The sequence below is a fragment of the Lagenorhynchus albirostris genome, chromosome 20 (genome assembly GCF_949774975.1).
Source record: "Lagenorhynchus albirostris chromosome 20, mLagAlb1.1, whole genome shotgun sequence".
Taxonomy (NCBI): Eukaryota; Metazoa; Chordata; class Mammalia; order Artiodactyla; family Delphinidae; genus Lagenorhynchus; species Lagenorhynchus albirostris.
Window position 1 is genome coordinate 29,043,494 of NC_083114.1, and position 24,511 is coordinate 29,068,004.

General features: G+C 48.7%; 1 protein-coding gene across 8 annotated transcripts in view; it reads left to right on the forward strand.

Annotated features, from left to right (window-relative positions):
- Positions 1-24,511, forward strand: part of MSI2 (musashi RNA binding protein 2) — a 386,560-nt gene that overhangs the window by 1,951 nt on the left and 360,098 nt on the right. For all 8 annotated transcript variants that reach the window (XR_009537419.1, XM_060133054.1, XM_060133050.1 and 5 more), the window contains exon 5: positions 3,463-3,504. Coding sequence is in view for 7 of the 8 variants with exons in the window: in XM_060133054.1 (XP_059989037.1) it covers positions 3,463-3,504 (42 nt within the window). In the remaining variant the exon portion in view is untranslated. The remainder of the gene's footprint in view (positions 1-3,462; positions 3,505-24,511) is intronic.

A 24,511-nucleotide genomic window follows, 5' to 3' on the forward strand; every position in this document is an offset into this window, starting at 1 on the left:
GGCTGTGGGAATCGGCTCTTAGAAGGCACAACTTGCTTCATGGCCGAGGGGGACTGGGGACAGGAGGAGGTGAGGGGGCACTAATCACAGTCCAGGCAACAGGTTCCTCTTGGGCACTTCGGATTTGGAATGTGGTTTGAGAAGGAAAGGATACCTCCCAGATCCAAGCTGGGCATCCAGTGGGTGACTCCAGATGGTGTGAAATCTAAGGCTGATAAGGTCTTGGGTTTCAAAGTGGGTTTTTTTTTGTTTGTTTGTTTTTTCTTTTCTTTTTCAGATCCTTTGAGTGTGGGTACTTTTACAGCATTAGAAGGTTTTAAAGTCCATTGTTGAGGGGATAAAAGTCTCTAAGGTCAGAAGAGGAAGGGAAGAAAGTATCAGTGTATAATAATACATTTAATGGGGGAGAAGAAGGGGAGTTCGTAGCATTTTATTGTGGCTCTCCTGCCTTCCTTGTCTACTAGAATTTCCCCACGGTTTTTATTCATCCGCCTTAAGGCAGGGGCCCGGAGGTGACTTTGGGATACAGTGCTGGGCTGCTGGGGACTTCAGCTCTCTGTGGTGGGTGAGTGGGATGGGGGTCGGGGTAGGGGTGGGGTGGGGTGGGGAATCTCTCTCTAGTCCCAGCTGCCAGTGCAGAGCTTGGGTAAGTTGTTCCCTGCCTCTAGGCCTCAGTTTCCTCTTCTGTAAAATAAAGGAGTGGAACAAGTGATCTTCTCATGTCCCTTTTGGCTTTAACACTGAATGGCAGAGAAGACGAGAACCTGGCCACCTTTGGTACCCTTGAATTGATTTTGCAAATTTACCCTTTTTCTCTGATCAGAGTTTGGTGCATGCCTCCTCTCCCCCCACCGCCCCCCCCAAAAAAAAGAGGCCCACACTTTAAGTTGCTTTATTAATTGCACTGAACTTGTCCTAGCTCGTGGCCCAGCCTTTTTGCACTTTCAGATCATTTAATTTCAGGGACAGTCGTTCGCAGGGTGATAACGGATGTCTGAAGAATTTTTATCTCTTTGACTTCTTGGCTAGACAGTTCAAAAAGCTAGTAAAATTAAAGAGGAAAGATATTCCAAGGCAAATTCGGGAATTTATTATTCACCCCTCTGTCCATCCCGGGTGGGAGAAGTATTAATAGTATTTGATTTCTGTTGTGTCTGGTTGGTCATCTCCCTCAGTATCAGATGCAGCGCCTGCAGTTTTCCCTCACTAATTGTTTGTAGACATGTTTTGGTCACTATTATTTAGTATAACCTAGCTTTTGACTTTGTTTCAACGTTCAGTGCCGGAGGCAGAAGCGGTTGGTTTATTGACATGGAAACGAGGATCTTGTTTACTGTTACCTTAAAAGCTTTGTTTAGGTAACGGCCATTCACATCCAAAATAGTACCCTAGTCTTTTCCTAGAGGATTTGTAGCTACAGTAAGTAGAGTTGTACTTAACTAACTAATGTTTTCATTTTTGGTAGTTTTCTTTTTCGTTCGTTTTTAAAAAACAGTTGACAGGGATGTACAAAAGGTTGGGATTTGCCTTACTTCTCTCGACCCGTCGTCTCCTTTTAAGATCTCAGCGTGTACACTTGGCCCACAGAAGATCTCTCATTGTGGTATAACACGCTGTTACCGCAATACCCTATACAGGAGTTCTGAATTGGCTTCGAATTTTGTAACTGTAGATCTATATAATTTTTTAGCGGTCTGCTTTCTTTACTTCTCCCTGCTCTCCTCTGGCTCCCTCACCTCTGACACGTCCCTCACCTTTTACCCCACAAACAAGGTGACTTATTATTGCAGTTGTGTGCTGATCAGCTTAAAAAAAAAAAAAAAAACTTTGGGAGAGTGTTTATGAAAAGACATATCTGTCTTACGTTTGGTCAACAGAATGGAAAATCCACACCTGTTGTATTTCTCCTGTCGACAGCTCCTAGTCTGTGCTGAATATACCTGTAGCTGTGGTAATGTTAATCTCCACGAAAGGGTAGTTTACTAGATCAGAGATTTTTGTCTGTTTTAGTTTTTGCAAAGTAATCTCTCATTTCTCAGGTGATGTTTAAAGGTGGAAAACATGCTGCAGACTTTTATGAGGTCTTTAAAGTACCTTAATAAAAGTGGTAAATCTTTGTGTCTTACTGGTTAGGTCCTAGGGGCTGTTAAGTCTGGGAACAGAGTTAGCTCTGGTGTGACTTTCCCCCTCCTCTGTGCTTTTTCCCAAAGCATTACTCTCCCCGCCCCCGCCCCCCATGGCAGAACTGAAAACAAGGTTGAGATTTACATTTTAAAAGGGGAAAATTTTAATATGAAAGCCAAAGCGGATAAATAAATAACTTGTAGCTGTATTCATGCCACGCTCCGTGTTGAATTTTACCCAGAGATTTGTGACATTTAGAAAACTAATGAAAACTAACAATGGGAATATTTTTTCATTCTTTCCTTACCCATATTTTCTGTCCAACAACTTCCCCCCCCCCCCCGCCCCAAATCAGCCTATTAGACTCAAATGCTTCTGTGGGAATTGTTCAGAGTTTTAAAGCCAGTCCCTGATTCAGATCTGCAGATGTCTGATCTGGTGTACTGGTAGTTTTTCCATTCAGACTGGGGTTGGGGTAGCGGGAATATCCTAAGTGTTGCACTAGATTCTGACTGCTTTTTTTCAGTAATTTTTTTTTTTTATCCTCTCCCCATAACAGCCTTACTTTTCTAATATGGGTTTAGGTTGCTCATAGATTTTTACCCCCTGTGATTTTGAAAATCCAGGTGCATTTATCTCCGATGTTTCCATTTATTTTAATTTATTATTTTTAAGAACCCACTCAGGCTCTGTAGTTTTTGACACCTTCTTTCTTTTGAGGTATAACTACAGAAAGAACTATCCTTTTGACTTATCTTAGGTAATTTTACTTTTGCCAAGATGAGTGAATTAATTCAAGCAGAGCATGGTGTTGCATGTTGATGGGGAGTTTTTTGGACATTGTTGACTTAAAAAAATTTTGGAATCCCCTTCCCCACCTGTGTTGTTTAGTTATCATTGAGGAGAAGAACTACCATCCAGTTCCGTGCTGCTGGAAGGGTCTTCCATGTAAATTTCAGGTTATGATTTTTTTTTTTTTCAGTGATGATGTTCTCATCTTTTCTCCCAGCCATGCATTGCAAATTAGATGCATGAAGCCCTAATGCAAGCAAAGCCCTTGCCTGAATAAGAACACATGAGATCTGGTGTGTTACAGCATTACACATTGAAATTCATGGTGGGATGTTTCAGAAAGGCTCACTGTGTTCGTTACATTTTGGGAGAGACCGTTGCAGTTTAGATCAAACTTTAAGGAAGCTTTTAAGTTGCCTGAGAAGTTACTAAAAGCTGGGTTAAAAGCCTGAGAAATGAGTGATTAATAACTAGGTGATTAGTCAGAATTGTTTTTCTTCCCTCAAAGTCATGCAGCTGACTCCTGCTTTTGCATTTTTTCCCCAGATTGACCCCAAAGTTGCATTTCCTCGTCGAGCGCAACCCAAGGTAAGTAGGAGAATCAGTAATAGGATTTTAGCACTCCGAGGTGGTTGCCAAGGATTTCAAGTTTCCAACAGAGCACTGGCAAGGAAGCGTTGAAACCTGGTGCACACTGTTTCTTCAGGGTATCAGCACGTGGCTGTGGAGAGGCCAGGGCAGGCGCTCTGTGAAATAACCGTGCGTCTGCAAGTCAGCTGTCCCCAGGTGGGTTCTGAGCATCCAGCTGGGGGCAGGGGCAAGCCCGATCCTTCCTGGGAGGACATAGCTCCATCTGTTGCAATATTTATGCAAGTGTTCTATTTATTTTTTAAGCATCGCTGAGATCATATCAGGAAAAGTTGGATATTTACTCGTGACTCTTTGTTGGAGGGTACTCTTCTGAGGTCTTACAACTTAGAGTTTATGGAGGGGAGTAGAATTTAAGTAAACAGCTTGTCCTTTCTTGGGAAAACAACTTTGTAGACCCATGAAGCCCTCAATCTGACAGGAAGTGTTTGGATGTATTGGTTTCAGGTAGGTTGGGTAAATCTGGGCATACTTGAAGCCAGCAGTGCTACTCTTTGGTGCAGGTGCTGGTGCCTGGGCGGAGAAGTGCTGGAAACGTTGTCCCTTTGTAGGAGTGGTACTACAAGGCTTGCTGAAAGACTTGAGATAGGCCTTCACCTTTTCCCAAGTGTGTAGTTAACATAATTTTCACTGAGCTTGCCAGGTGTGGCCACAATATCACAGCTGCATAAAGCTTAAGGTGAAATTTAAAGGGCCTATGGCTTCCACATTAAATTTGCACTTTTTAATTATACTTTTTTCTTCCCCGGGTAATATCGGAAGAAATACTTTTTCCGCATCTTGTGGTCTTGGCACTCTTTCAAGGGAAAGGGGAAAAGGTGAAGCGTTTGACTGTAGGTCATAAAGGGATAGTGCTGTGGTTTTAGCAAATTCAGTTTATTTCTTTAAGCATGGTCTCCCAGAAGTGGAACCTTTGAGCCGTGCGAAGGAAGGAATGGTTCTGTACATTAATGAAGAAATAGTTGGCTGTCGTGGACGGTATTTTGAGAATTTCAGGTTGGAGCCTGCCGTGTGATTCCCTCCTTCCTTCCTTCCTCCTTCCCTGCCTCCTTCCCTTCCTCTTTCCCTCTCTTCCCCCTCCCTTCCCTCTCTCTCTCCCCCCTCTTTCTTCCATGTCTTCCCTTCCCTTCCGTTCCCTTCCCTTCCCTTCCCTTCCCTTCCCTTCCCTTCCCTTCCCCTTCCCTCTTTCGAAGGAAACACAAATCCTTAAACAAAAATAGTGAAATATTTTCTTTAGGCATTTTTTTCCCCCTAAAGCTTAAGCAAATAATAAGAATTAATGAACCAAAGAGGTTAGATTATTTCCGTACTGAGCACAAACTTTGGGACTGTATTAAGTGTTTAAAGGTTGCTTTCCAAACTGTGTGTGATCCTTGACATTTCAGAAGGCTTCCAGGATTAGCAGTGTTTCCTCAGCTTGGAAGAATTGCTGTTTCTTCCATAAATGTGAATCTTCAAATTTCCAGGTTAGTCATTTGATCACCGAGAACTCGGATCAGATTACCCTAGAGGGAAACTGGAAAAATCCCTGACTTGGTCAAACCATGGGTTTGACCTGTTTTCTCCTTTCCCTTGCTGCTCCTCCCCAACCCCCCATTTTTTTTTAAAACCAGGAGGACAATATTTTATTTTAATATACTCTGGCATTTGGCTTTTCACGGATGCATTGAACTTAAAAACGAGGCAATATTTCTCAAACTTGTCAAAGTGTGCCCCCCACCCCGGAGTCTGGGTTGGCTTGGGTGAGTTATCAGACTTTTGGATGTGAGCTAACACTACACCAGTTGGGGAAGGACATCTTTCCATGGAATTCTAGGAATTTCATAACAGTACCTTTTATGACACACGTTACTTTACAAGGAACTTTCCTATCCACTATCTCCATCTGAATCCCAGGTCCTGCAACACTGAGAAATCATCTACTCTCAGTTTGCTTATCTGTAAAATGGGAGTGATGACAGTAACGCCCTCAGAAGGGGGTCGTGAAGAGTAAAAGAGCCTGGCACAGGGTCAGGGCCTTGAGAATTAGCATTCTCATCCTCACCAGCATCATTACTGTTGGTTTAATCACCGTTGTTGTTGTTTTCAAGCTTAACAGCCTGTGTTTGGATCCCAGCTGTGCCACTTGTTAACTGTGAATTTGGGCAAATCCTTGAACTTCCTCAAATCTCAGTTTCCCTATCTCATTGAGTTTTGGTGAGAAGTAAATAAACGAAGAAAGGTAAAGTGCCTAAAAAAAGAGCTAGCGTATGATAAAACATGTGGGATCTGCTGTTTTAGTCTTTTAAATTTCTTTTATTGAAGTACAGTTGATTTACAGGGCTGCGTTAGTTTCTGGCGTACAGCAAAGTGATTCAGTTGTACATGTGCGTGTGTGTACATATATATGCATTCTTTTCCATTCTGGTTTAGTTGCCTAATGTTTTTCTTGTTATTTTTGTGAGGCCCTCACACTACTCCTGTGAGAGCTCTAGTAATAATGACGGTGTTAATTGAGTTTGTGTGCCAGGCACTGTGGTAGGGACACGATGAGTATTCGTATTCACCTCTGCCCTGTGAGGTGGCTGCTGGTATTATCTCCATTTTCTGGATGAGGAAACCAAGGCACAGCTGGGTTGAGAAGTGGTCCTGGCTCCAGAACTGGGCCCTCTCCCGGCATTTGTCCTGCGGGGGCCCCGAGGGGTACGCAGGTGGAGTCGCTCTGAGCGGTCACCAGGCTGTGCGGAACGGAACCACAGCCGGCACCTCCGGACCTCGAGGTTCCGTGGTTGGGTGATTCGCCCAACCCCTGTGATGTCATACCATTGTGTGACCCTGGTGTGCCCCAACATCCGAGCCCTCAGGGCATCTTTCAGAGGGTTCTGGGGCTGAGGATGGGGTGTGGTGGTTGGGAACTGGGGCAGGGTGTGGAGAGAGCGTCTTCCTTGTCAACGGTTATTTTCCGATAGAATTTGAGTCCGACCAGGGGGATTTCAGACTGAAGGGAGTGTTGGAGGCCAAAACCCAGCTGGCAGGAGAGTAGAACGTTAACTCAAGCCTTGTTTATTTATTGTCTCCAGTAAAACTTGTGTGCGTTTGCGTTAGGGTCTCAGTGGCAAGGTGAGCTGCGCCTCTCCTCGGGGACTGGGTGTAGAGCTTGTCAATGATGCGTCAACGTGTCTCTCAGTTAAGATTCATTTCTCTGCTCTCTGGCCGTCCCTCCGTGCTAACACTTGCCAGACAAATATTCCGTGGAGGTGTTAAAACAAGACTGGTGGAAAGAAACTGTAACTGAATACAAAAGAAAATCCACGGCAGCGAAGAACAGATTTCATATTAGGACTGTCATAATATTCTTTAATGTATCACATAAATAAAAATCTGTTTTGACGAGAATTTTAACGAACAACCCAAGGAAGGGTTTTGAGTCCTGCAGTTCATCTCTCCCTCTTTGCGATAGAAATGTTCACATCTCAAGTGAAGTATAATGGGCATTATTAACTAGTCGAGGGGAAGCTCTTTGGAGACTAGTGACCGTTAATTAGTGAAGTACATTTTGATCAGAAGAAGATAGGTCTGCTCTGTATCTTTCTATTTCTCCGGATGATGACTTCATTTGGTAAAATATGTAAGAGTTTCCCTCCCCTCTATCTTTAAAGATTAAAGTGGTCATGCTGCTCTAAAAAGATGACTTAATTTGAAGCCGTTGGAGAAATGGGGATGATTGAGATCAATCATGTCATGTCCTTTTGTCGGTCTTTTTGGGCAGGAGTGTTGGCTACCTGGAAGAATTTTGCTCAAGCTTTTGGGTTCTTTTTCTTGTGTGGAGAAACCAAGAGACAGCCTAGCATCTTGGGGCAAGAGTGAGTCTGGGCGCAACTCACCATCTGCCTTAATTACCCTCATGTATAATAAAGCATTCCCCACTCCCCTGATTACCATTTTCCTCCTTCATTTTTCGAGGCCAGAACCTTATCTGTTTATCAAGAGAGATCTCATTTGTTCAGCCTATCTCCAGTTGCCTTTGGTCACAGCTGGTTGACCCTGGGCAAATCACCTCGGGCCCGCCAAGCCTCAGTTTCCTCCCCTTTAAAACTGGGATCGTGGAGCACCCCACATGGAGCTGTTTTCTTTTTTCAAAAATATTTATTTATTTAGGCTGTGCTGGGTCTCCATTGTGGCACGCGGGATCATCGTTGCAGCATGTTTAGTTGCGGCACGTGGGCTTCTTAGTTGCGGCATGCATGTGGGATCTAGTTCCCTGACCAGGGATCGAACCCTGGGCCCCCTGCATTGGGAGTGCAGAGTCTTAGCCACTGGACCACCAGGGAAGTCCCTGGAGCTGTTTTCAAGAGGAATGCAGAAGTCTTTGCCGGTAGCCTGGCACCAAGTAGCACCCGGCAAAGGTCTGCTGATACTATTATTATAGACTTATTTGTGTAGAATAAGAAAAATTACGATGGTGCAAATGCCCTAAGAAAATGCTTCATTGGAATGTAAGCCCCCTGACGCCAGGGGTCTGCTGATGGTTGGCATTTGGTAACTGTTAGTTAAATGAGTGTGTGGAATCCAGCCTGCATTTTTCACAGGGGAGGCAGTTGACACTCAGAGGAGTTATGTCGATTGTCACAGGCCGCATGGCTAAGTTGTGGCAAGATTGAGCCAGAAGCCGGGTTTTCCTGCCCCCTGGAAGGCTCTCCAGATGGGTTCAGCGCAGCCTGGGTGTCTCACGCACCCACGTCCTGTTCCGGGGGAGCAGTTTCTCGGCAGCTTCTCAAGGGCGAGGGGTGAGTTTTCGACATCTGGCCTCCCCTGCTGCTGTGGGTCGGGTCCTCCAAGTGTCTTGCAGATCCTGGGTGACGTGCAGCTGTCATCTGGGCAGCCACAGTTAACCGACCTGCCGGTGGGTTTCTGTCGCCAGCAGGGATGTGGTGGGGTGTCTGCAGCCCTCGTCCGCAGCAGCGAGGGCCTCAGGGGATTAGTGGTTTAGCTTCTTTTCGGGGAGCCTGGCTGCTTCCTTCGTTCCCGGTAGCAGCAGGTGTCAGCTCAGGGGGGAGGGCACCTTCTCCTACAAATGTCCTTTCCCTGGATTTTTGCCTCTCCTCATGTGCTTTCGTTTCAGTGTTAAGGTCAGTCCACGCGGATGCTGGAGGGCGTGTGTTCTATGTCAGATGTTTCTGGCGGACAGGTGAGACCCCCGTGCCCCTCCGGGGAAGGAGAAGGAGGAATGCTCTGAGGAATCAGCTGACCCTCCTGGGTGCCCCTTGAGACTGCATCCATTCTTTTTGTCCTATTTTGTATTTTGAAACCCCGAACGTTCTCCGGCCAAGAGCCCTGAGAACACGAAACAGAGATGGGGCTCCTCATTTCTGCCCTCTCGTTTGATCTGGTGTGTTCATTTACTAAGAGCACCTTTCATTGTTTGTACTTGCTGACTGTCTGTGTGTGCACCCACTTTCGGGGGGATTTAGGAAACCCTCCTTGGCTTCCCAATGCCCACGGAACAAACTTTAAACTTAGCCTGGGCGGCAAGGTCCTTCAAGGTCTGTATGGGGGTCTTCTTCCAGCCTGTTCCCCAACTCATCTAACCTTTTGCTGCTTAGAACCTGAGTGTTCCGCCTTCTCTGAAGAGCTGCCCTTTTGTGGGTCCCCATCTGCACTGCCCTTCCGTCTCTCTACAAAACAGACCCCTCTTTCAAAGCCCGAGTTAGTCGTTACCTTTTCCACGAAGCTGTCCCTCCTTCTTCTTGGACGTAATACTTCTTTCTCTGGATTTTCACAGCACTCTACCTTTTCTTTGGTTATGGCCCTTCCAATAATAATAAATTAGCAAAAACCGTATTGATACATCCATTAGGCATTGTGCCGGGCACTCACTCATTCATTCGTTTATTCACCAAACGTTACTGAGCACCTGCCATGTGCCAGGCACTTGTGTATGGTTCTGGGGATGGCGTGGAGAATAAGACAAAGGCCCTGCCCTCGTGGGGCTTTCACTCTGGTGGGGCAAAGAAGCGGTGAGCAAAGTATACAACACGCCGGCCGGTGCGAGAACCTCAGCAGGGTAAGAGTGATGGGGGTGGGCACTGGCCATGTCTTTAATACATTCAGATGCCACATTCAGTGTTCAGGAATTACTTCTCAGTCTCTGCCCAGCACCGGGCACCAACCTCTGTGTTAGGCGCTTTGTTCTGGGTTTTATAGTTCCTTAGGTTCGTGCCTTATTGCCTCTACTGGACAATAAAGGCACAAGCATATTTTACTAATTAAAAAATAACCCTCAGCTTTTAGTCGTGCTCTTTTGCACACTGTGACCTCCATTTAGATAGAATGAATGCAGGATGACAATGGAGACACAGCGCTTGTCTTCAGGGGTCTTACCTCTAGGTTGGAAGGACGGGGTGCTGCCCTTGCTACAGGAGAGGATTCAATAAGCACGGTAAGAGAGGTCGGAACAGCATTTCGGAGGAGGAGTGAAGATAGCCCCTTGAGGGAGGTAGTTTTTGCCCCAGATTCTGAAGAACAGGTAGGAAGGAAGAATGGCAGGAATGCAGTTCTTCCTACTGGGGACCAGGAGGTCGGGAGGTCAGGATCTGCAGCTGCAGGAAGAGGGTGTGTGCTGCCCGGTGCTCTAGGATGGGGCCTCGTTGGCCGGCTGGGCCAGCTCGTGGAAGGCCTTGAATGCCAGGCCAAGCAGGTGTGGCTGTGCTTTGCTGGGCAGGCGCCGGGGCGCCTGTTGTGTGCGTGCAGGACCGTGGAGCTGCTCCGTACAATGTGCTGAGCTCTTTTGGACCAGGGTAGAAGCTGGGTCCCTGATAGGACTGTGGTTGTGCCGTTTCATGGGGAACTTCCCGCCCTGGACTTGTGGCTTAAGCATAATTCATCCTGCGTTCTTTCGACCCTTTCTTAGGAGTGATGTTCTGGGCAGATACCACCCCTGATCTGTGGCGTGTGTGGCAGCTACAGAGAGCTCTATCATTCTCTTGTTTCCGCCTTATCCTCTCCTCTCCCTTTTGCCTCCTTAACAAGGGACCGTGAAATAGACAGAATTCCAAAGTTTTGTACTTGTGATCTTGACCTTACCGCGTGTAGACACTGAGGTTTGGAAATCACAGATTGTATGGCACCAATGGCTGCTCTGTGGCTCAGAGCATCCTGACCTGTGATTTCATAGGTAGTGTCTGCTTGGGGTCACCTTGGGTGAGTGGCTGCCTAGTGTGCGGGACGTGAGGTTTTGGAATCATGACTTCTGCCTTCCGTGCGGTGTGAGAGGTGTGAAAAGGCGGGGTCTTGGGCCCGAGCCCCCCGTAGTACATTGTAGTAGCAGCTGAGGATGGTTGGTCCAGTTGGGACAGTACTTGGCTCCCCAAAAAACAAGGTGCCCCTTTTCACCCTCTCCTTCAAGGGTAGATAGCATCAAGCTCCCAGCTCTCTGGGAAGTTATTCTTAGGGAGGGTACTTCTTTATTTTATTTGCATAATCAAAAAGAAAAGTCTTAAACTCAGAATAATGACGGTCACATATTGTGTTTCAGTATATGTTCAAGGAACCGTATGAGCCTCTGTCTGCTTAATCTTTAATTTAGTCCTTACAACAGTCCTTGGCATTAGTTGGTATTCTCTCCATTTGACAGGTGGGGAGACTGAGTCCGAGGGGAATAAGAAGCTTTCCTAGGGCCACAGAACTAGTAAGGGTCAGGGTTGGCCTTTGGTCTGAAGTCTGTCTGAATCCCAAGTCCCTTTGCCCTCTTAACCGCTCAGCCCCACTGCATCCAACACAAGTGGGTAGATTTTAGGTTCTTGCGCTTTGCCTGCATATTATAAAACGCTCAGGCTGAGGAGTAGCATTTGTTCTCCGGTCAGGAAGTTTCAAATTAGTTTCTATCGCCTATTTTTTAAGAACCTGTTTAGCACAGTTAAATGCCACTCACTAGCTACGGAGTTTTAGACAAATCACTTAATGGTTTTGCGCCTGCGTTTCTTCATCTGTAAAATGAGGATTTTAATATTTCCTACATCCTAGAATTGTTCAGGGAATTAAGTAGGTTAACACATATGAAGGGCCTAGGGTGATATCTGCACATAGAGGGTCCAGTGTAGGCATCTGTTACTGTCCCCAGAGGCGGCACTGCCCAGACTGTAACAGGCCCTTACCTAGTAGCTCATGGGTTGATTGGTACGGTTGGCCCTTTCTAGGGGTGATGGATAGAACAGCACGTTGAGATTTGGGAAATTCTATGTCAGTGGCTCGGTCTCCTCCTGGGGTCCTGGCTCTCGAAGGGAGCATCCTTTATCTTGGGGGTGCTCCGTGGGCATTGGGAGTGCATTTCCTTTTCTGCATCTGATGCGTGTTTTTGCTGCTTCTGAGAGTGGAGTCCTGGGGAGCAGCGGGGGGACAGCCGAGACACCGCTGTGTGAGAGGTGTCCCTGTGAGCCTCTGTCTCCCAGTCCTGGTCTTTATCTGCCTGGGGGTAGTTCCACCAATGACTGATCTGAAAGCATCACATTCATTTATTTGTCACTGGCTGTGACAGGCAAGTTAATGCTAATGGGTTCTTTTTTTAGCCTGTTGTCTGGGATGAGTTTCACCCAAATGTCCTGAAATCTAAGGCATTAGGGGAACGTGTAACTTTTATGGCAGGGGAGGATTTAAAAGATAAATAGGGTTCTGTACGCAAGGGCCTTAAATTTAGGTTAGGGACAACAGCGGCCAAGGAGGGGATATTGGGCCGGCCCAGAGTCTTCTTTTTAAGAAATCCATTCAGAGCTCTAAATTGCTGTTTCTGTTTCAATTATGTGACAATTTCAAGGGTTTAGAAAAATCTAATAAAATGGTCTTGATGATGCATTCCGGGGACAGAGTGCTTTAGAAGATCCAGGAGAATAAATTCCTTGGGGGTCAAGAGAGTCTGTTCATGCCACCCCGGGCCTTCTTTCGTCTGGGTTTTTACATTTTTATTGTTTTGAAGGGCAGAAAACGGTGTGGGAATGTATTCAGGGCTTCATCTGTATCCTCCACCGAAATGAATTATTCTCTTTGGGCAATTGCAAATAGACAGGCCCCTGCAATCGCTAGCTTTTTTTTTCTTTTTAAAGCCGGCCTGTTGTAAGTGACTTTCGGAGTACGGTTTGTGTGTGTAATAATTTTGAATAAAGCACCAAAGAGAAGAAACTGGAGGAGGGGAAAGCGTGAGCAGAGAGGCCCTCGGAAAGTTTTTTTTTCTTTTCTCCAATTCAAGCTTTTGATCGTTTCCCAAGGAGCAGAAGTTTACAATGGCAGCCGGCTTCGGGCTGCCTGCAGGAACAGAGTGCAGAAAGACCTAGTGTAGCAAAATGTGATGCTGAGTGACATTAATGAGGTGACGGCTCCAGTGGGAGGGGGGCAACTGTCCAGCGAGGTGGAGCGGTTCCCAGGACTTGCCCTCCGCTGAGCATGTCTCCTTCTGCACACGTGTGTGTGTGTGCACGACGCGCTCGAGTTTCCTGTCTTCCAGTGAAGGTTGTAACACCAAATCCCGCTCAGGCGGCTGCAGTGTTCTCCACCCTCGAGAGGCCACGTGTGGCAAGGGCTGTATTCCCACTTACCGAAAAGTCAAGTGTTCAACCGGGAGGCATTTTGTTCACCTTCTGAGCATCTGCTGGGGCCTGGGTGGGTGGCTGGTGAGGCCACCTTGGAGCACCAGGGCCAATATCCTCATCTCTGAGATGGATTCCAGGGAGGCGGGAAGAGAAGGCCTGTTGGCCAATGGCTTTTTTTTTTTTTTAAAGCCCTAGCCTGATAACATTTCATATTGATGGTATAGATGGAACATTGTAACAACTGCTTCTTAAATATTTTAGTGCCTTAGAGAGTATTTCCATGTTGCTCTTGTGCAAGAATTTCCAGTTACTCAAGAAAAGCTGCAACATTTCAGGTAGATTACCTGGTAAGGAGGTGGGGAGCCTGAGTCTTGCTGCCTTACTGGATAGGACCTTGGGAGGGTGTACCTGGCCCGGTTGTCAGGCACTTCCAGAAATGAGACTGGAATGTCTATCTGATTCCTCATCCTGGTGTTGACATGAACCTTCTAAAGAGTAACGGGCAAGTGTTTGAAAATCTGCTGTGAGGGGCTTCCCTGGTGGCGCAGTGGTTGAGAGTCCGCCTGCCGATGCAGGGGACGCGGGTTCGTGCCCCGGTCCGGGAAGATCCCACAGGCCGTGGAGCGGCTGGGCCCGTGAGCCATGGCCGCTGAGCCTGCGCGTCCGGAGCCTGTGCTCCACAACGGGAGAGGCCACAGCAGTGAGAGGCCCGCGTACCACAAAAAAAAAAAAAAAAAAATCTGCTGTGAGATTTTTAAGAAAAAAAATCTACCTGGGACCTGGAGTGGGGTGGGTGGGTGGAAGTACCGTATGCATTTATTGGCACGTATCTGTTTTTGTTTTTTTTCCTTTCAACTCAGTTCCCTCTGGAATATCTCTCGAATATGTCATTTTTGTACCTAAGGGCAAACAAAAATGGTTAAACTTACACACATGACACTTAATAAAAGCCAGCCAGTAGGTTCATTGTCTCTTTTACCTGGGAAAAAGGGTCAAATTAGGATGCCTGAACCTAGGAAGAGATGGGGCTGTGAATCTCCACAAGACTGCTACATGTATCTGTTTCCTCTTCTGTTTTCAAAGCAGATAATTGGTTTTAGTAAGAACTTCTGACTTGATTAGGGGACCCTTAGGAAATTAAAGTGTGTTTGAATTTCACAAGTATAATTTTAATTATACAAATTTTGCGTTTTTCACTAGGGAGCCAGGTTCAGAACTTGTTTTCCTGTGCTAATAGGGGTAGTAAAGCTGATGATGGCAGAATGCCTTACTTAAATCGCTTTGAAAATAAAAATCCACTGATTTGATCATTGTTTTTCCCTGCAGTACACGATGTTCAGGTTAACGTCCGTACGTGTCCCATGTCCTCGTTAAAAGTGATTTTTCGCCGGATCCGCACAACTGTAGAACCCGGCTGGCATGGTGGGGAGGGGGAAGCTCATGAATTTTTCTGCTGCACTTGCTGAAAGAATTCTCTTAAAGTGCTTTTGAGCACAAGTCCTGCCTGGGCAGCTCGTGTTTGGCTCGCTGCCACGTTAGCATGTTGTGATTGCCTTTATCGCCACGTCATCCTGTTTGCTCAAAGCCTGTGCATTCACAGCGTTGGTTCTCCTCGCTGCCCCTCTTCAGCGTGACCCCAGTGGATTAAGCAGAAGGTACCGTGGAAACAGTCACCTGAGTCCTTCCCCAAGCTGTAGGAGATGATGGAGTGAGAATGGTCAGACCCCCCGGGCATCCCCGGAGAAGGACTGATTGTGCTTAGGGGAAGTGACCATTTTTCAGGGCTCTCTAGACAACCCCCCCAAGTGTCGGGAAGTGCTCTGGGGGTTTGAACTCAAACATCCTCCAACATCTCCCCCTGTGCAGGGGCTTTAAAAGCTGCCTAGAGACCGGCTCCTCAGGCCCTCTGGGCTCTTGTCTTAGGTACTGACAAGGAGAGTTTGAATAGAACAATTATTCATGTTAGAGAAGTCGTGAGACCAGCTTGGGAATGAGTTGGGGTCATACAGGTTTGGGGCTGAAAATACGGGGTTCTAGAAAGCTCCAAAGGTAGGCCTGATCTCACCCCATCCCCCACCCTGCACTGACTCATTGACTTTGTTACTTTTATTCCTCTCTATTGAGGTGGTATGGCTTAATGTTTGAGAGCATGGGCTCTGGAACTAGGCTGAGTTTGAATCCTTGCTCTGCCACTTAGCAGCTATGTGACCCTGCGCAAGTTCTCTAAATATTCTGTGCCTTAGTTTTGTCATCTGTAAAATGGAGATAGTGTTCGTGGGTTTGTTGTGAGGATTACATGACTTAACATTTAGAGTGTTAAGGACAGTGTCTGGCGCACAGCGCTGTGATATGTGAGTTACCGTGTTGTCGGGAAGGGTGATGTCCTGTGGCAGGTTTGGCAAAATGACTGCCTTGATAGTTGGAGAATTGTTTTAAGGACAGCAGTCTTTTGCCTACTATTTTTTAAATGTATTATTCGAGAACTACAAAAGAGCATATATACACACACACGTGGATTGTGTTCGTATATGAATATATACGACTTGAGTGGAATTGCATGGGATTTGGATCCGGACAAGTGCGTGTGCTGTAACACACGAGGCTTGTGCTTCGATAGGAACGCGGCCTTTGGGCTCACAGGGACCTAGTCTGAATCTCGCTGCACTAACGCTGTGACCTTAGAAAGGCGTCCACACTTTTCTGAGCTTCAATTCTGCACCTAAAATACTGGATGATAGAGTTGTGGGTCTGAAATGAGACACTGTAGATAAGGCACCTGGTTGTGTGGTTGACACTCAGAACATGTTAACTTCTTCCCCGTGAGCAGGGCATTTTTTTGTTTTCTTTTGTATCTTGAAACTGAGGGAGATGCAGAGTGTTCTGTTCTTATTGGAGATGAGACTAAAAGTCAGCTGATAAGTCCTTAGCGCGCTGAGTGGAGAGAAGCAGATCTTAAGAAAGGGGTGTTGGTAGCCTCAATCTACCCAGATTTTCAAGCGTAAGGCAGTACTTTTATTTTGTCAGGAACCTTAGATGGTATCAGCAAGTCTTTGAAGGTGGGCTTGTTCCTCTGACCCTCGGTGGTCCCTAGAAGCACTGGCTGGGTGGTTGAAGAGGTTTGGGGGATGCTTAGAGGGAAGGAACAACTTCAGGGAAAGACGGGCTCCCAGCTGAGAATGAGGACAGTTGGGAGGGAGGGAGAACCTTGGGATGGGGGGTATGATCTTTTCACAGAACTTTGACTTGGGGACTTGAAATATTAGGTTTTGATCCACAAGCGCGTGAGTTCGGTCATGTGAGTGGGAGTCCGTTTGGCAGTGCTCCAGGAAATGCCCACGGGTCCCAGCTATCGCCTGCTGGGTCCCTGACCCTCAAATCTTCTGCGGGGGATGGGAGAGCCCCCCGCATCTTAGGGCATCTGCAGTTTGCCTGTCCTCATCTCTTTGCTCATTTCCAAACTCATCCCCTGCACTTCATATCTGTCAGGAGGAATCCACCGGCCAGGTGTTGCTGGAGATGGAGAGCAAGATTATGATTTTAAGTGGATCCTGGGCTGGGGGAATGGGGTGTGTGTGTGAGTGTTAGCATGTAGAGGATGGAAAGGGGTGGCCTGGAGGAGGGAACTAGTAGTAGATTACATTGACTAATTATAGGGAAAAAGCCATATTTGCTGCTCCATTAAGTGATTGCTAGGCTATGAAGCAGTTTATTGTAATTAATGCAGAAACAGCAAATAAATGTTGGGTCTGGAGTGGAGGGTCTCCAGACACCCCTCCCCCTCCAGCGCTCTGCGTTCACTGCACCCGCCATTATCCTGTAGGTAAAGAGCCTTGGGGGACGCCTGCATCTGGTGGACTGAGGTGTGGAGCCTTCGACCAGTTTTCTGCTGGTTTATTGTGACAGCTAAGGAAGATCTCTAGCCTGATCTCCTCCAGACTCTTCCGTTGGGGTTTTTATGTCTGCTAAGGATGAAGGAGGAGGGACAAACCCAGGCCATCACTGCTATTCGTGCCACAGTCATTTTAATTTCAGGGCACGAGAGTGGCAGGTTATACATCCAAGTCCATCGCGCTACGGGCCGTGTGGCGTTGTGATTGCTTTCCTTGATGATTTCTTGTTCAAATCAGCGGTGCTCTTAATTTTCCAGATGAAGTAAGAAGAAAATTGGAGACTCCTCTCCCACCCTGTGTCTCTTCAGCCAAGGTTTTCTGAGCGTGACTCTGATTTGCAGGGTTAATGTTAATTAGGAGGCAGTTTAGACCTCAGTGGCTTGATGAGGGAGCTTCACGTCGTGACAAAGGTGGCTTCTTTTTGCACGTGCCTGCTTTTGGTGAAAATGTCTGGGTTTAAAAGCCAAGGGAATAAAGAGAGAGACAGAGAGAGAAAGGGATGAGGGCCTGTCTCTTAAAGAAATGCAGCCGATTCTCCTGGGCCTTCAGGGAGGAACATGACGAGAGCTGGGCGTCTGGGTCCGGAGGAAGTTCTGCCTCTGTCTGCCCTCTCCCTGTCCCCAGCATCGTGGGGCCGTGACCGGTTTGCCGCCACTGCTCTTTGCCTCAGTTTTCTTCTCTGTAAGGGAAGGTCCTAAAAGAGGCACGACTCATTTCCTTAGTTTCCAAATTGGGTGATGCTCGATTCCTCTGAGGCGAGTGCCCCTGTCAGTGCCAGGTCACAGGCAGATGCTTCATTTTGTGCTGAGGCTCTAGGTTCTTGCTCCCAAGCCTTACCAGTGCTTACTCAGTCTTTTTGGGGAGGGTGGCAGAAAGGACAAGGACAGAGAGAGCCAGCAAGCTCCACTGTCCAGTTAGGGGGAGAGGAGCCCTAGACAGCTCGCTTCAGGTTGGATCACATTAGGGGCCTTTCTTCTTTGGCCTGTGGATTTGGGTTGGTTTTCCTTTTGCCGGGCGTGGAGGGGGCAGGCGGGAGGGCCGCTGACCATGGATGTGAATGTTCCAGGCGCAGCGGGAGAGGCCTGGCTTCTCGTTCTTATCTCGGTGCTGAGTAGCTGAACTTGACCTTGGGCTAGTTGCCTTGCAGCCCTGTGCCTCCGTTGCCTCATCTGTAGACTGAGGAAAGATGGGGGAGTATGTGGTGGCAGCCAGCTGCGCTTAGGGTTTGAGAGAATAGGCTTAGGAGGCGGGCAGCCTTGGAGTTTTCTTTCTGGCCTAATAATTTCCTAGGTTGTGGGACTTTGGGAAGTTCACTTAACTTTGCTGGCCCTCAATTTCCCCATCTGTAAAGTGGGTAAGGTAAGACTAGTATTTCCCTTACGGGGTTGTTGCTAGGATTGCCTGAGGGTGTTCATAAAGGGCTCGCTCAGCATGGCGTCCGGGGCGTGGTTGGCACTTTGGTAAGTGGGAGCTGCTTTTGCTGTGAACAGCTCTGCAGAGGTCCGACTGAAGGTGCCCGAGACATTCGCCAAGGTGTGGCCACCTCCAGAAGACACCCGCGCTGCACAGGTTGACATTGACGCTCTGATTTGGACAGAGCCTCCTGCGGAGGGCGATTTGCGGTCAAGGAGGCGACGTCTGCCTGAGATGCCTGGTCCGGAGCTTAGATGACGACATACCCGGGCTGGGATCCGCCACCGCCCAGGCTGTGGGCCCCGGCTGCCTTGTGTACCCTGCAGGGCATAGGAAGCTGTGGGCTGGGCCCATCTGTGTTCCCGGGCACCAGACAGCTTCACGGGTGTGGGGACTGCATCCTCCCCGCGTGTGACATCTCAGCTGCAGCAGGAGGGAAGAGGGAGAAAAGGAGGGCCGATCGCCAAGTGACGTGGAGACTCGCGTTAGTTTTCGGAAGCCCACGTCTGGTACTCTCTGAAATTCAGAGGCCTTGCTCGACTGAGGCAGGGCTGGGCAAAGGCCATTAGCGATTTCAGAATGTTAAGTGTGTTGGGCAGACAAAGGGTCTGTCTTTTGATTGCTTCCTCTCCCTCAGTCCTACCCTCTTGGTGAAAAACAGGCACCAGCACCTGTTTCTCATGCCTGGTGTGTGCAGGAGGAATGTCTGAAGTGGGGGCGGGTCCAGCCCTCTTCGGCCACCTGCCCCGGGGAGCGGTGGCCGCGGCATCTTGTGGCCAGCAGGCTCCCACCCGCTGCCGCCTGACTTCCTTCTCGGGCCTGCTGAGGTGTTGTAGGTGGAAAAGCCTTAGGAGGTGTTGGTATACTATTACTGTTATGCCCTTGAAGGGAGGATGGAAAGCGGGAGTGTGGCAGAAAGCATCTTGTGGGAGGGGCAAAAGGGGGTCTATGCAAATGAGCACAGCCCAGGCCATGTACTGGACACACACATGGGTGCTCTCGGGCCCTGTAGAGACTCTGACTCGGGTACTGGCCCTGCCCTCCCAGCTCCCAGGCTGGAGGGAGGCAGGTGTATAAACCAGGCAGGGTGCTAGGGTGGGGACAGTGGCCTGCTCGTCTGGACCAGGCACAGGAGGGGCACAGAGGAGGAGAGGGCAGGGCAGGGCAGGCCTATCAGAGGAGGCCTCCGGGAGCTGCATCTCGAGAGGAGAGATCCTCCAAGCCGAAGGAAGTGTGGGAGCACTTAGGCAGCTTGGCTTTTGCGGGGCAGGGCAAATTGTTCCTTCCGGTCTGGAGTTCACCACGCAGAGGCGGATGGGGTGAAAGACTGACTGGCTCACCGCACAGCAAGTGACTGGAGCTCTGACCCGGGGCCAGACCAAAGCTGGGGAGTGGAGGACGGTCCCTGCGTCTGCATCTGACAGGGGACATATCCGTTAAACAACTTACCACAGCATCCATTATTGGAGGACGATGTTCATAAATGCTACAGAAACACATAGGGTGTTTCAGGGAGTGTATCTTTGCCTCTGGTTCCCTCTCCCAGTGCCTCCCAGCGAACCGGCGCTGCTGCTCCGTCTCCGGCTGGGTTCTCCTGGGCTGATTCTGTTCCAGCCCATTCCATTTAGCTCTCCCTTCCAGCAGGACCCAAGCTAGGATCACGCCTTCCAGAGAACGCTTTAAAAAGCCTTGCTTCCCAACAGACCGCGTGTCAGCCTTTCCCCAGCAGAGGCCTCGAGCCATCTTTACATGTGAGAGGTGAGCAAATCAAAGGGGAGCCGTTCTGCCTCAGCGAGGCCTTTTGTGTAGAAAGGACCTTCTGGAGTGAAGCGGACCTGCTCCGTGGGGTAACCCGGGGAGGAATCAGGGCTGGGAGCAGACAGAGGATGCCCGGGACGGAGGTGGAGGATCCTGGTGGGGATAAAACACAATCTGGAATGTGTCTTCCGTTCGGATGTTCCGTGGAAGCAGGTTGAAGTGGCTGACTGGACATCAGCACTGGCAGTTTTTCCCTGCTCTGACTACCCTGGCTTTATTTCCCCTGAGATCAAAGCCGGGAGATGAGGCTCGGTTGCAGGCTGCGTTGGTGTCCCTTCCTTGGTGACCTTGGGGTCTCGTGTCTTTCCTTGGGGTCACTGGGGTTCGTTTCAGACGAGGTGTGTTTGGTCTTGCGGTCAGAGGGAGCGCTTAGACGGAAACGCTCACAAAGGGCTTCGAGAGGCTGGAAAGCAGCCTGGAGGCCAGCCCCGTGTTTCCCAAGGATTCCCAGATAGCAGGAGTCTGGAAGTTTCTCTTTGCAAGCTTTGCCGCTCCTCCGAGGGGCCATCCTGCGGGGTGTTCATTTTGCACTGAGACAAGGCAGAGGCCTGGAGAATGCCTGCCTCCCCGCCACCCACCCCGGCTGCAGAGTGAATCCCATCCTAAAAGTAGTGCGGGCTTCCAAGCCGTGATTCTCGCCGATGTGATCAAGCGGCACGTGTGTGGCCGGCTCGTCTTTCAGGAGGAAAGGATGCTGCTTCATGTCAGAGGAGTGTCCAGGTCTCAGGGCGCCCCCTTCCCTGCTTCCTCTCTCCCCTCTGTGTTCTGCAAAGGTGGGAGGCGGGTAGGAAGGGGTGTGTGTGGGAAACGTTTTAGCCTGTCTTTCGATTTTGCGTTAAGTCGCTGTCACAGTAGGTAGATGTGCCTTGAGAATCCTTCGGAAGCTTTTATAATGGAGGCCTTTACCTCAGTGACAAGATACTACTCACCTTCCCTAAAGCGTTTAGTTTATGCTCTGTGCACGGAGCAGGAGGGCAAAACTTTTTTTTTTTCCTAAGAAAATATGTCATAGAAGAGGCTTGCCGTCCAGGGCAGTTGGGTGGCCACCTATTAAGCTTTAATAATTGAGGAGACATCTGGGTACCTGAGTGGAAGGCCGCCCTTCTGGCAGGGATGATTCTGCTTTCGAAAGAACGGCTCACCTTTAACTGCGAACGGCTGTGCCTGGAGTAGTATTTAATTTTAAATTGCCCATGTCCGGCAACCCTCTGTTGCTCTTTAAACAATAAAATGTTTTTCATCTTCCCGCAGCTGTGTTCTCTGCTAGGGGCTTGCCTTTTTGCGGGGGAGAGGGGGCTCCTGGGCCTCTCCCTACTCCCCTTCTTTCCCTTTCAAACTCGCCAGGATTTCTAGAGAACACTAGCTGTGGAGTCCCCACCCGTAAACTTTCCAGAGTGGGTGGCTGGGAAGTTTATAAGCAGAGGCATCAGGCAGTAATGTCAGCCCCTGGGGCTGAAATGCTTCCTCTGTTGGCAGGAGGACCCGGGAGTCATTTTGTGTCCCGGACCCTTACCAGAGCTCCTATCTTTTTCTCCAGCTCAGGGGGGACTTGATTTGTCTGTGATAATCAGAAACAGATTTTGCTTCCTGATCTATTGTAGATGTGTTTGAGATGGATGCCAAGCCTTAAGCCACTTAAAGAGCATGTGAACATGTACTTAGATACAAAATAAAGAAGGGCTAGCAGAGAAGGGTCTTCTTCGAAATTCCCCAAACCAAAAAAGTCTCGAAACGACAACACACAACAGTGACAAAAAAACTCCATCCAGACCCTGGAAAGGCAGCGAATGGGAAGAGAACATTGGGCTCCAGAGTCATCAGAGTTGGTGGAGCACGTGAAAGGGTGGAGGACACACGTGGCCGCCCCAGAAGCGTGGTCTTTGGTGGGGGGGGGAGCGCGTTCCCGGAGCCTGGGGGCTCCCAGCTGATGTGGCAGGTCGGTGGTGGGGACTCGGGGGGTGTTCACAGTGTGCCCAGCGGGGCTCTGTTCCTTCTCAGGAGAGCCTTCGGTTAGGAAATATCTATCGCTCTGTATTTGCAAACACTCTTAAAGGGGCGTGATGCCAACAAAAATAGGCAACTTTAGGCGATTTCAAGTGTGTTCAGGGCGGCTCTCAGTGGGGAAGCCCATTGCTCTGATGCGCTGGATCAGCGCTGCCCAAGGTTTATTTTCCTTTTTCGTTCTAAAAAGGGGCCTGCAGAGTTGAGCAGTGTCGGGGTATTGGTTTCTTTTCATCCTTGTGGACTTGTTTCTCTTTAATGAAGGCCCCTCCGGCCCTCCACCCCCGAGGGGTTGTCCTGGCGACGCCTGGCTGTGAGGTTCCCAGGTGGCCCTGGTTTCAGGCGTCCTTAAGGCCCAGGCCTGTGCTTGTCCCCAGCCCTCCCCCCATGGTGTTTGCAGTTCAGCCACTGGACCAGAACTCGCACTCATGTCTCTCACTCCAAACAAAAAATAAACCTGTGTGCTCTGGGTATGCGTTTTAGACGTGTGTCTACGTGTTTTTCTCTTGACAAGTTTGTTGCCTACAGCTGTGCAGCCACAGCTGGCTTTGAAATCCAGAAAATACACGCGTTTTTAAGTGACTGGGGGGTAAGGCTGGTTGAAGGAGGAGATGGGGTGGTGTGGTTTGACTGCAATCACACAGAAAACGCTCTGACCCCAATTTTTTTCTGTGGCCGCGGCACGTGGGATCTTAGTTCCCCGACCCGTGGTCAAACCCGTGCCCCCTGCAGTGGAAGCGCGGAGTCTTAACCACTGGACCGTCAGGGAAAGTCTCCTGACCCCAATTTTTAAAGAAATCATTTAATTAAAATATGGGCAGAGACAGTTATTGGGAAGAAGAAAGTTTTTAAGTTTGGGATTCCTGTTTATCCGAGTGAAGAGTGTTTCTGGTCACCATAGAGATGAGAAGCATGGGGGGAGGGCTTAAGGGTGCTATCTCCCGCCCCCACTGGGGGAGGCAGCTGCTTGGTGGGAATGGGAGCAGAGAGGTGGAGAATTTGGGGAGGCGAGTTGGTAACAATTTATTGAGGCTCTGAGCTGAGCAGGGATCAGGTTTTGGATCTGTTTTTGCCCTTAACCCCTCCCCTTTCTAGGAGCCTCGTAGGAGGAAGGGACGGCAGGTTTCGGTGCACAGAGTAGCTTCGGTTTCTCAGAAGTTTCTTCTTTCCAACTTTTAAAAGATGATTTGCATCCCTCAGCTGGGACTGGCCTTTTAAGATAAGGCTTCCTCAACTTGATTGTTGAGCCAGGAGCGGCTGGAACATACTCTGTTTTCAAGGTTGGGGGCAGCTAACTTTCAGGGAGGCGAGGGTAGGCAGGGGAGGGGAGTTCTTTGGGTTCAAGGATACCCGTTTTCTCCCCTCCTGGGAAGAAAGCCTTTGTTTTTGTTTTCTTTTGCTGTCTTCTTCTAACTGCTTGGAGTAACTAGATAAACAAAGCGGCAGAAACCAAACAGATGAACCATTACAGAAGTTTGCAATGGCATTGATGGGGCTCTGTTTAGGAGGCTAGTCGGCATTTTTACATTTTCACATTGACCCGCCATTCCTCGGCGTTTCTCTGGGTGCTTGCAAGTCAGAAAAAGAGCCACACACACGCAGTAAATGGGAGGGGATGGCACGACACTTCAGCGGAGGAGAGGCCCAGAGGAGAGTACGCATAGCTGTGTGCTGTTAGCAACCTTCAAATAAAATCGCTTGTGGAAGGCCCGTATCTGTGCCTGGGAAGCTGCTGTGTTCTTAGTAGCTGTTTTGAATTCTGTGGTATAGAACTGAATGTTTAAAAACAGTTACAGGAACTTCTCCCCGGAGAGGTATTCCTGAGGATTTCTGCGCAAACAGAGTCCTGTTTTCCCAGCAAGCATCATTATATTTTTAGAAATGTTTTCTTTCCTGATTGCCTATCAGTTAGTAAGGCTCTAGCACTTTCTGTCATGCCAATGTGATTTCCTGAACAGGTGTTTTGAAGGATGAGGGGTTATATTAAAAAAAAAATACTGAAGGATACTTTTTGTCCCAGGCATCGATACCTTTGCATTCTCCGTGGACGCAGTGGGAGTGGAGACCCAATGGGTTTTCTACCCCCGCTCTCCTGGTGAGGGCAAGGAAAGGGCCCTGCTGTTCTCATCAGCCGGGTAGCTTTCTCTCTCTCTTCTTCCCTCCCTCTTCCCCTCCCCCGTTCCATCTGCTCTTCTTTTTCTTTCTTTCTCTCTTTCTTTTGACTGATACCTAACTCCTTGTTCCGTTGCCAGGATTTGGGGAGAGTCA